Source organism: Periplaneta americana, chromosome 9 (genome assembly GCF_040183065.1).
Source record: "Periplaneta americana isolate PAMFEO1 chromosome 9, P.americana_PAMFEO1_priV1, whole genome shotgun sequence".
In the NCBI taxonomy this organism is placed as follows: Eukaryota; Metazoa; Arthropoda; class Insecta; order Blattodea; family Blattidae; genus Periplaneta; species Periplaneta americana.
This window is the reverse complement of record NC_091125.1, coordinates 91961213-91974680: the sequence shown is the minus strand read 5'-3', so window position 1 is coordinate 91974680 and position 13468 is coordinate 91961213. Positions and strand designations below refer to the sequence as shown.

Below are 13468 nucleotides of genomic sequence, written 5' to 3'. Positions count from 1 at the left end.
AAACCAAAACAGATTTAAAAAAAAGACTAAATATGCAAAATCATTGTCATTAGATTCAAGGTCAAATATACTGCATATATAGTGTATGAAAAAATTAATGTCATTAATATTACACGTTTCAGAGCAATGTAGTTTTTCTTGTCGTGTTGCCAATGATATTTTTTATATTTATTGAATAATACACGGGATATCTAAATGTCCTTACAATGGAACGTCAGAATAGTGTGGCGTACGTATCTCTTTGTTGTTGCTAAGCAATTTATGCGAGATGTTGAAATTTTCGTAACATTTTATTCCTTTGACATTCAAGCATAAACCTTTCACGTTAAAACTATAGAGTAAGTAACTAGAAACTGTATTTCATTGAACGATTACCAAAGAGATATCGGAAAACATTATTTTAATGAAATGCAATACAGTGGATGAAAATGGAAGGACAAATTCTGAAAATATCGGAGATGGAACAGTTTTCTAAGACCAGATCATAGTCGTCTTCGTAATCATCATCATAATCATCATCATCATCATAGAGTAAATTAAATGGAATCCTATGACACTACGCCAAAATAATAAAAACACATTTGTTGACATGACTTTCAAGTTAATCGCTATTTTCTGTTTTTGATTTCAAATAAACAATAGTTATTTTTTTTTACTATAGACTAGTTTGTATAGTTATGTGCATCATTCCCTGATAAATTGATTCGTAGACACGGTAAATGTAGAAAACTCGCCAGTAGTTTCAGAAATGCTGTTAACAGAGAGAGGAACACAGACGTCATTTTAAGTACTATATTTTAGCATCTTTCAATATCTTGGTTTCCTTAAAATGATCATCACTTTCTAAAGGTTTATAAAATGTAGCATTAAGTGACTGAGAAGGAAGTATGTGTCATTTTCATAACACAGTTTATTTAAGAAATAATGGGAGTCTTTCCCTCCAAATAAAAATTGTTCTTCTTGTTATAGAAAATATTTTCTACAAAGAGTTTCCGAGAAAGATGATGAAATCTGGAGGGAGATTGACTGACGTAAGTGTGACTCTTATGTATACTCGTGTTTGACTTTGAACTTCGTAGCTAGGTTTTACCAGTAGAGTTAAAAAAGCTTTAATTGTGCAATACTTGTTATTTTATTACATGGTGCTTGAAACAGTTGTCTGAAATTAATTTGAATATATGTATACATTAATATTACAAGACATGTACTGGATTTAAATTATAGTTTATAATACATTGAAAATAATACCTATTTATCTTTCATTGTTTGTGAAATATTGCGCAATTATAAATCTGTAAACAACGAAAAAAGTGTTTTGTATAGATCTGACTGCGAAATACGTTTTTCACCCATTACGATTGCTTAGTATATCTGTTTACTCTTTCCCCCACATGTGCTCTATATTCAATAAATGCGTTTTCTTTTCTCTTTCACAATAATATTTATGTACATTTTGGTTTATTCTCTACATGTTTATAAGTAAGTAATGATAATGATCGATTTTTTTTATTGTAGAAAAACAGTGCCTGATATATTTGAAAAATTTTAGTTCCATACTAATAAATCTGAAGGAACAAATGTGAAATGCAGATTATTTTATGGACACAAATTCAATTTCAGTTGAAACAAAAGCTTTTGTCCTTCATTTTTTTAAATGTAAAGGTATATGTACTTTGACTATAATAGCAGAAGAGTTATTATTTACGGTATCAACAACGATTTCATAAATGTTCATAACGAATTGCTTTATCCTCCTACTCTGAAATGGCAAATGAATGTTTCCTGCTTTCGCCGCACTTTCAATTCGCGATTATATATCGCCTAATTTACTTCGACTAACCGGACGAAGTTGCTATTTCTATTTTCAACTTTCTTAGAGAAATCCCTTTCGTTATTTTGTTTAGGCAGTGCAAGATTCATCATTCCTTTCGCAAAAAATTAACTGCTGTTTTCCTAAATTAGTCACCATTTATTCTCAAATTTTGCGCCAGGCCCCCGGTGAACTCATCACACCTATGTAGAGGCTCATGGATCTAGCTGTAACCTGAGAAGACGTCTAGGAATTCAAAAATTAAAATAAAATAGTTTTTCTTTATTTCTTATGGACAGTTTTTTTCCTAACAGCAACTTATGGCCTAGCTACTTAATAAATGGGGCTCTTAGAAATTTATTTTACACTAGGGCGCAGTGAACCGAAAAAAAATTGAACTTCTGTTATATCTAGTTATACCGGCGTATTTTGCACGGACAGTTTATATTTTAAGACCCGTGCCCATGTCCTTATTATACAAGTAAATAGTGACGAAATATCCATGTCCGTCGTACAAGTAAAAAGTTACGAAACGTTGAAGTATGTATCGTACAAGTAAAAAATGACGAAATGTTCATGTCCGTATCGTACAAGTAAAAAAGTGATGAAAATGTCCAAATCCGAATCTTACAAGTAAAAAAGTGACGAAATGTCCATGTTCTCGTTCAAGTAAAAAGTGACGAAACATTCAAGTCCATATCGTACAAATAAAGAAGTGAAGAAATGTTCATGTCCGTATCGTACAAGTAAAAAAGTGAAGAAATATGTCCGTGTCCGTATCCTACAAGTAAAAAAGTAACGAAATGTTCATGTCCGTATCGTACAAGTAAAAAAAATGATGAAATGTTTAAGTCAGTATCGTAGATATAATAAAGTGACAAAATGTCCAAATCCGAATCGTACAAGTAAAAAAGTAATGAAATGTCCATGTTCATATCGTACAAGTAAAAACTGACGGAATGTCCCAATTTCTGATTCGGGTTTGGAAATGAGATTAATAATCAATTGCTACAACCTTTAAGATATGTGACACCTACGACATAGTAACCAAGCGGCAATAGCCATTGTTTTTTTACTCTACTTAGATTATAAAATTACATCAAACACCAAAGTAGACCTACTGCGTTCACAGATTACAAAGCTCACTTCCAGGATAAAATATAAATAGTCTATGCACAACATTCACAGGTTTTTGTCCTTGATTTCGGACTACTATCTGATTTGAGCACTCCAGCCTATCTTGTGAGGAAAACCATTTCTGTGGTCATTTATTTTCGTTTAAAGTCTCAGGAGTTTACCAAAGTTCAAAACCAAAATAAATATTTACTTTTTATTATGGCGTTGTAAATATTAAATTGTGTCTTTTTTGTTAAATTCTTAATTCTTAGGATAAAGTTCTTGTTCCCGGTAATCACAACTTTGATCGTTTTCACTATCCTACACTTAATTTTCTTTGTCATGTGTACACTAAATTCTATTAATGTCGTCTCGTTCTTTAGTCGTGCTCAAAACGAAACTACGTCTTCTACCCTCATTCACGTACGGCTTGACTCGCCTGTATTGTGTATTCCGGTTATCAATGGTGCTCATGCCAGAGCAACAACTGCGCCATCTTCACAAATTAGAACTCATTTGAGATGTATGCAAACATTTCAAAAGTGGACCCCACTGTTTATAGGAATGGCTATCTCTGTCTTGTATACATACAGACCGATTATTTAGTCCTGACAGCTCAGCGACGCGAAAGAGGAAAAGTAATAGGAGTAGTGGGGAGAGTTCCGGAGTAGAGATAAGGGCGAGCTGTCTGTAAAGAGATGCAGTACAGATTAACTGTACTGGAAACACACCGCTCTACCGCACGTGTGACATCCGATCGCTCTGAAGGCAAACAACAGACTAACCTGAACACCTCTTGATGTAACTTAATGGACTCACCCGACCCAGGAGCACTTTGTCGGCGACTGTCAGGACCATAGACTTACTAAATAACCGCTAGACCGCTCACTGGCGCTAGTGTTATGTTCCCAAATTGAACAGTCCACGAGCGGCCATTTGTTTGGTAGAGCTGAATAAGTATGGTTCTTTCGTGTGCTGCTTTTTATTGCAGCAATGCACACGGATGTAAAGATAAAGAAGGAGGGAATGTTATATTTCAATCCTTAATTTCTACGACGATTTTTTCTCCATATTATGTTACAGAAGACTAACTACTGTACTTGCCATGTGACTCTTTATGCTTCAAGTTCCCTGTGAGTAAAGATTCCCTTAACCGAAAGTGGATAGGTGCAATCCGCAGAGAGAATTTCTACCCTACATTGAATCATTCAGTGTGTTCAACTCATTTCGAAGATAGTAATTACCTTTCAAACTACGTTATTATACACTGTTATTATCCTTCACTCACTCTATATCATTCATTTTCTTCAAACAGCTGTTGTTTCAGTGCATACATGAATAATAAAATTATTCACCGAACTAAAACATACAGAAACTGCATAAATATAAATATATATATATATATATATATATATATTAATATAACTTATTGAAAGTAATTCCTGTCTTAGTTACGGATTAATGAAACATTTTCTTATGCTATTGCTGCTACTGCTATTATTACTATTACTATTCCTGCTACTGCTGCTACTACATTTTTGACTTCATACAGCAGTTTAACCTACAGATTGAATTAAAAAGTTGACATATTAATTCTTTTATTAACTGTGGTTATGAATGTTCACATTCAGAGTTCCTATGAAAATGATGCAAGTCTGAACACAGTACCTATGTCTGATATCCAGGGTTGTCGGGTATCCCAATTTAGGCGGGATTCTCCCAATTTCCTGGTTGAGTCCCAATTAAAGGGAGTCGGGATTGACAAAAATCCCGATTTTACAGAACATATTTAAACAAATTAGTCTGTAATTCCTATTATCCGATATTTTTATTTATATATTGACTCAAATGGTAACATTGTAAACACAGAGATAATCTGCGGATATTTAGTAAGTCTATGAGGTAGCCCAGCTGATTGCCGTAAGGCAACTAAACTCGCAAAATAATACTTCTTCTAGTTCTACCGCATTGTTGATTATTCCGTTCCGGCCCCTAGTCGCTGTTCTCGCAATTAGTAAACATTGTGTATTTCAAGTGCGTTGACTGGCAAGAAAGATAGCGTTTTGATATAGTACTTTACACTAATAACCAAAGCTCGGAACTTGGGGACTTGTGTCTTTGAACGTGGCTAAGCGACCGGACTTCAATGTCAACAAACTCCCGCTTCTAGCACGGAGGTACTGTCAGGTCTGCTATAAAGGTGGTTCCTGGTCGGAACAACATATTGATAATATTATGGTAGCTTGAAACACGTAATTTTAAAGAATATATATATATATATATATATATATATATATATATATATATATATATATACAAGCAAAATATATCAAATTTACAGTTCTGCTCTGTACATTTTATTACAGTAAATGACTACATGGATTCGAAGATTTTCGAACCCATAACTTCTTCGTCTGTTAGTTAAACATGATTTGAAACGAAAGAAACTTATTTCCACGTCACATGAAGTGACGGGAGCAAACTTAAAATACTGAATGTTTTCACTGTCACTGTTTCCTGTTCGATTTTCAGCACTTGCTAGCTGATCTCGTATCTGAGAAAGATAAGTATTCTAAATTTTTCTCGAAAATAGTTTTCAATTTCTATGTCACTACTAGGGAAGGTTCCACTACGACTTGATCCATGGCTATGGACAAATTTTCCACCGATTTAAGAGACTGCAATGTCTTTCAATGAATGCCCGTTTCCAGTCTCTAGTTTATGTGTGGCACAACTTACAAAATATAAACTCTTCATTCGAAGAAAATAATGTATCTCCTCAGAATTCCTCCACGAAATTCTGTACCTAAAATATAAGAAATATATTTTCAAACTTCTATAATACCCATTCGAATACCACGTATTTTCTCATTCCTCTAACAGACCGTTTACTTGTAATTCTCTGAATGTCATTTGCTTCGGCATGACACAATTTATTCGTTCGTCTTCTTGCCATTCGATGTGACCACGTTCTTAGTACATACGACTGTCCCTGAGCGCTTGCAGCGTGAGCTTTGTATACGTTGTACCTGCAACCTTATTCATGCACACGACACACAAGTCCCCAAGTTCCGAGCTTTGCTAATAACAGAGACATACAATTGCTGCGTTTTATAGTTTAGTGAATTATGTTTAAACATGGATTTATCGTCAGATAGTGAAACTATTGCAGTACCGGTTCCAAAATTAATTTATTAGCAAATTGTTTAAAAATAGGCTATTTGCGGTTAGTAAAAGAAAAAATTATTGTAGTGTTCACTCTACTGTGTCTCCTACGTATTTTAGTGTTACTCACGGAGGCGAATAGGCCTATTACATTAAAAAACACGTGAACACTGTGCAGAAAACTGCTATAAATCTTATGATAGATTGTTGACAAGTCTAATGTCTTAGGTTAGCTTCTGATATCCCGACTTCCCCCGCAGAAAACCTAGCAACTCTGCTGAAAGCAGAAACATGGTATTAAAGGTATCTCGCAAAGGAAGTATTGTTCCTTTAAACAAAAACATTTAGCTTTCGAATATGCAATACAACACATATTCAAATAGCGGTTTCGAAATCCCGCGCGTTTTCTACCCAACAAATGGCGGCTTTCTGCCGCTTCAATTTGGGAACATATTTCTCACTTCTCCGCTACGGCGTGGTAGGGGCTCGGTCAGGACTAAATAATTTGACTGTACTTACTAGCATAGCAGTGGGAGGGGAGTGAAATACCGACTGTAAATAGAACTTCAAAACGTAATGACATTAATGGAATAGGTTCCACCTGTTTATTTAGACCTGTTATTTTCTCTCGGTACCATTGAAACTTATAGCTTTAAATAATCGTCGTTACTACATCTTCAGTGACTATATACAGGCTTCTGAAAAATGACAAACGATATAAAACGTACCGACTATTTTAACGGTCTTAGCGTCACTTGACTTACACATCAGCGGTTTACAAGATGCATGGTGCAGGCATGTGACTCATTTTCCTATTAATAGATTTCAGAGACTTCAGGACAAGAAATTCTCCCAACGGACATCACATCCACTGTAGTAGGCCTATACTTGGTGACATTCCTAGCTTTTGGTGCATACAAGTCCAGTGATGGCATATGGAGTATGTGGCGACTATGTGTTATATGATTGTATAAAAAGCGTGGCACAGCCCTTTTGTAATTATACTTTCCCAACATTTGCCTTGACAGACTTAGGAAACCACGAAAACCCCAGGCCTCCGGAATACAAGGCAGGTTTAAAAAACCTTTTTTCCTGCAACTTGTAGTTTCTATGATCACTGAATCTTTTTTAGATCCCAGCAGTTCAGATGGCAACGAAAGTGTTAAAATAGTATTTCCTTGAAATATTTCTGTAGTGGACGGAATAAATGAAGTCGGCACATTTTTACTAACTCCGATCCACGACTCCTATCCGAATTACAATACCACTGCTCACATGCGACTCAACAATTTTCAACTACGAATTCACAGCCCTGTCGTTTGGATGTGAGGGCTACTATTTGGCGTCAAATAATTGAGGAATAAAAGACGAAGACTCTTTTGACATGTGTTCAGTGGTACACTTCAACCATAGCTTGTATGACGAAGTCGCTGTGGTTCATAGATCTCCTCCGAAACTTCTAAAATGAAGAATTGTTGGCTTTGTAACAAGCGTTGAGCTGTTGAGTAATTGTAATTTTCCGTGAACCTCGACCTGAGTAAAGGCATGCGGGCTTAATATTCTGAAAGCTAAGGTTTCGAACCTGGTAACTAAATATTCAGTACATTGAAATAACAATTAGTGAAGTGTTATTGTAAATAATAATTGTCTGACGATAACATTGATATCTTGTGTTTAAATTTATTAAGAGGTTAAGTAAGCTACAGCTTACAGCAGAAAAATTTTGGAAATATTCAACTTTTTTTCCCTCCATTACTCTATATTATACAATAATGAAAATTGGTATGTGTAAAAAACTGTACTTCTGCTATATGAAAAAATATTTTTACGGTTAATTTTTTTTTTTCCAAAATTTAAAATGGTGGCAGTTTACTGTGCAGTGATGAAGCGTTTCTCTTATATCTCATAAACTTTTTTAACTTTTTCATGTTTTCTCTCTCTTATTTTATTGCTGAGACTTTTGTTTACAATATCATGCTCATTCAACTACATCCTTAATAAATAATTTTTTTTTTTTATTTTGTGTTAGAAGAAAATACTGATATATGACCATTTTTTATGAATTTATTTTTTATCAGACAATGTATCAAAGGTAGAGAAGCGATTTTGCATCATATTGGAGATATGACATACATAAATTACACACACAAAATTTCATCACACTATGTTGGATAGTTTTTTAGTTATGTGGGAAAACGCTTCATCACTGCACATTGAACTGCCACCATTTTGAATTTTGAAAAAAAAAAATATATATAAATATTCTTTTTAAAATCATAAAAATATTTTTTCATATAGCAGAAGGACAGTGTTTTACACAGTAATTTTCATTATTGTACAAGGTACAATAATGGATAAAAAAATGTTTAATATTTCCAAAATTTTACTGCTGTAAATAGTACCTAGCTCCTTAAACAAAGTAATGGCAACAAGTTATTGTTCCACACTACACTTATTTAGGTTACTTTTGGCATTACATACTTCAAATATAATCCCCTACCATGCCAACAATACGTTGCCAAATTCTTGGGAGATGGCGAACTCCATCTGCAGCATCATTTCTGGATGTCTCTCTCACTGATTGATCTAAAGCTCTTTGGTTGTCAGCTCTTGATTGAAAGTGAATGTCTCGCTTTCACCCATCTTGCAATAGTTCATTATGGTAGGACTTCTCTCCCATAAGCTTCTTTTAATACCCTAAAGCACCGAGTTGCATTTTTTCCTCTTGGATTTTTATGGAGTATCTACTGAATATTTGTTAGGGCTGTATTATGTGCTACAAATCAGAAATAGTCCCTGTATTCACAAAATATGATTACTTAAAGACTTTTAACATTCCAAATTTATGCAATAATCGCTCCTCTATTACGTACTAAAAGATTCCGATGCTAACCGTTAAGAGAGTTGATTTACAGTATTGTTGCCATTCCTTATTGAATGCCCTAGTAGTTTTTCTGTGATATCGGGTGGGATAGAGGAACGTGATTTACCGTCGAACTTGGGCAGATGTGGCTGGATAGCCAACCACTCTTTGATGTATTCAAGGTCTCGTTGCGTCGTGTTTACATCTTCGTTCAGCTCCTTTCGGATGAACACTTGCATCTCAGGATTTGGTTGTACGAGCGTCATCTGTAACAATACAAAACTATAATTGTAACGCTTTATTTTATATGCTTGTAAATCTAAGTTGTTGTTGTTTAGTCAACTGTCCGAATACAGGTCTGAATCTCACGTGTGATACTAAGAAGGCATCACTTATGAGGCAACTAGATCAGGACGTGATAATGGGATAGGTGGCAAGTTCCTTTCCTCTTCTATTGCATACATCACCCACTAGCTACATATTGCACTAGTCAGACTTCAGATGCATATAAACAATTACTCTTCCTCTGATACATATCGTCAAGTGAGATGTACTGCCTGATAATAGATGTACATGTCAGCCAGAGATCTGAATCAGAGGACAAATCCAAGGTGAATATTTAAATTTGGTGATAAATGTAATGTATTTAAAAATTTGTTCAAAATACAGGATGTATCCAGGAACGAAATGTTCATTGAATTAATCGCAGAAAACTTACTCCCCTGTCGATTTAATCATTGTCATAGTTATACGAAGATACTGTTCTGACCTTGTTAAGTTCGGACAAACATTTTACAGTAAATTCAAAATGTAAATTTTCGAAGCTAAATTCTTGAGATTATTGGAAAAATATAATTACATTATATGTAAACAAATATATGCATATTAAAGTACGAACTTATGCATTTATTTACAGTGATAAATTTTTTTAAATCTTTTTGTGGTATTTTGTTTCTTACTTGTAGTTTGTGGTTTTCGAGAAAAAATTCTTTAAAGAAATTTTAATGTCCATATCAGAAATATTAATTAATTTTAAGATGTTGTTTGTATAATATTACTGTGAAGCATTCCAGCAATCTAATTCTAATAAAATGTTTACAATATTTAAAAACAATAGGGCTTATTTGGGTTCTTCTCACTGTATAATTTGGAAATTTGCTCAAAATATAAATTGTAATATTAATGTAGGAGTAGCACCAAGAGGTACTCTGATTACAAAAAAAATGAGTGGTGTATGCAGGTAGTTACGTAAAGTCTACAACTAAGCTAGTCGTGTTGAGATGTGTAAAACGTGGGTCATTGCAGTGAACTGTTGTAACTAAATTCATTTACTTTTATGATAAAGTAATAACGGTCCGTATTAGTAAGATTTTAGTCGGATCACATGTTTAATGTCTTCAGAGGCATTGATTTTACCGATAAAATTATAAACAACTTTAACTCCAAGTAAATTTTAGGGAAAACCAAGACCTCAGTCGGTATTTCTTAAGACTTTTTTCTTTCTAATAATAATAATAATAATAATAATAATAATAATAATAATAATAATAATAATAATAATAATACTAATAATAATAATAATAATAATAATAATAACAAAGGAAGACTATAATATACTTTTATGAATTAAGGCACGACATTCAATTTCTTGGCTGTCGTGACCTACTTTATTTTTAAATAAACAAAAATATTCATTTATAGATCTGATGAAAACCGTCTATTGTTATAGATGAGGAGGCGAGATCTGGCATGTGAGATGTGCGAGAGGGAAAAGAATAAGCTATCAGAAAGAGGGTTTGTTTCGTGATGGTGAATATTATACGAATCTACCGAAACGAAAGTTCAACTCAGACTAAAACCTATCTTCCCTCTCCATATCCATTGGTGATATAGCCACGGCACATGATAAGTTCACAGGACAGGTCTTGCCTCCTCTATTGTTGTCTAAGCAATTGATTGGGTTACTAGCTGAGAAGAAACTGTCTACTGAAGGATGCACTCGAAGAAATGGTGAACGGGAGAAGAGTTCGGGGCAGAAGAAGATATCAGATGATAGGCGACATTAAGATATGTGGATCAAATACTAAGACTAAGAGGAAGGCAGGAAATAGGGAAGATTGGAGAAACCTGGGTTTGCAGTTAAAGACCTACCCTTGGCCAGAACACTGTGAATGAATGAATGAATGAATGAATGAATGAATGAATGAATGAATGAATGAATGAATGAATGAATGAATGAATGAATGAATGAATGAATGAATGAATGAATGAATGAATGAATGAATGAATTGTAAATTTCAGTTTTGAAGGTTATCACTTTATAACTTCTTGAATTCTATATTGTCTTGTTACCTATACCAATGTGTGTCGTCTATTTCTGTTGTGCGGTTTCTTTTTTTTTACTTCAACGTCGTTATTCGCACTGGAATAACTTCATATCAAATTTATACTGGAGCGTGGCGTGCGGAACTTAATATCTTTAGGCAGAGTTACTCAATGCATAATGAATGAAATTGGATTTACGTAACATGATAATATTCCCTTTAGCAACAATTTTATTTTCTGCCGTTTCATTTTTAATAACCATAAAACTCAATAGAAACACGTGCGACATACATTGAATCATATATTCGTGTAATTTACATGCGGGTGTTCCAGGCTTCAAATGAAAACTAATCCAAAATGTAATTTTTGGTTCTCTTAGCGTATTCAGGTCTCGTTTGCCTTCCGTGAAATATTAAGATCACCATGATCAGGACCAGACTCTTCATATTAGTTATCGTCACCATTGCCATCACCACTATCATCACTTTTAGCTTCTTTATATCGGATCTGTTCCTACTACTATTATGATTTTAGTCCACACCTGTGGAGTAACGGTTAGCGCGTCTGGTCGTTAAACCAGGTGGCCAGGGTTCGATCCTCGGTCGGAGCAAGTTACCTGGTTGAGGTTTTTTCCGAGGTTTTCCCTTAACCCAATATGAGCAAATGCTGGGTGACTTTCGGTGCTGGACCCCGGACTCATTTCACCGGCATTATCACCTTCATCTCATTCAGACGCTAAATAACCTAAGATGTTGATAAAGCGTCGTAAAATAGCCTACTAAAATTTTAAAAAATTATGATTTTGTCATTTGCATTACCAGCTTCCATGTTCTTCTTTATTCTGATCATCATTATCATATCGCAGTGTTCATTTTTGTGTATCATTTATTCAAATCTATATATTATTATTATTATTATTATTATTATTATTATTATTATTATTATTATTATTATTATTATTATTATTATTGTGTACATTTTATTCAATTTTCGGTTTGTGGTTTAATTATGTGGATGCCACTTGCTTATAATATGTATTCCATTGTGTTTATTATTGTTTTTATCGGTTACATTTTAATGCATTTTATCGGCTTCTGATTTCATGTATTTGATTCTAACAACATTAATATGTATTCCACTGTGTTTGTTTTTATTTTATTAGATAAATTTTTATTTAAGTGCATATTTTGATATTATTATGTAAATCGTATCTGTATAGGATGACCAGATCAAAATGTTCAAAAGCAGGATTTTAAAGGAAAAAAAGCAGAACATTTTGAAAAAAAGCCTAGCAGCACTTTAAATTCCTTTTCATTCACATAGAACAATAAACACAATAGGAAAACACAGTACTAAAACTATTCATTGTTATTAATCTTACAATTTCATTATTCATACTTCTGTGAAGAGGAAAATTATGTCCTTCAGTAGCTTTGGGGATTTCAACATGTGAAAAATGCTTCAAATTATATTGTACCGTTACAATACTCTTTACTCTTTATACTGATAGTCTGTTCCTTTCATCTGACCATTGGGTGTTGATTAGTGAAAATACCCTTTCAACATTGGCATTTTGTGCAATTACTATTTAAAAAAAGAATAGACATGCATACAGAAAAGTTTGGAAACACTTAACATTCACAACCTGTTCAAAAAATATACTTCACTGAGAATATATTGTTTCCAAGAAAAAATGCTTCATTTTGCTTCAGAACAAGTTCATAAAATGAATATTGTTCATATAACGACAGAAACACATACTTTTGACCTCAGATTTTATCTTATATATGTACTATATTTCAATATTTGGTGCATTACGTTGTTGAAAGGCAGAAAGCCGGACATTTTGACTTTATCGTAAAACGCCGGCCGGACGCCCACAAAATACTAAAAAAGCAGAACATGTCCGGCGAAATCCGTACATCTAGTCACCCTATATCTGTATGTAATTACTTAAATCCGATTCAGTTGCATGTTCAACTATGTAAGCAAGTTTTAATCCTGGTTGAGTGTAAGAGAAGGCCCTACTTAACTATGCCAGGTTAAATAAAGCCATTATTATTATCATTATTATTATTATTATTATTATTATTATTATTATTATTATTATTATTATTATTATTATTATTATTATTATATCCATCAAATACTATCGCTATTGAGAGAAATAGGAAACGTAATACTGTAAG

General features: G+C 33.6%; 1 protein-coding gene across 1 annotated transcript in view; it reads right to left on the bottom strand.

The window, feature by feature from the left end:
- LOC138706235 (alpha-tocopherol transfer protein-like) overlaps nt 1–13468 on the bottom strand; it is a 152190-nt gene that overhangs the window by 35766 nt on the left and 102956 nt on the right. The window contains exon 2 of the mRNA XM_069835282.1: nt 9082–9220. Within this exon, the coding sequence (XP_069691383.1) occupies nt 9082–9220 (139 nt within the window). The remainder of the gene's footprint in view (nt 1–9081; nt 9221–13468) is intronic.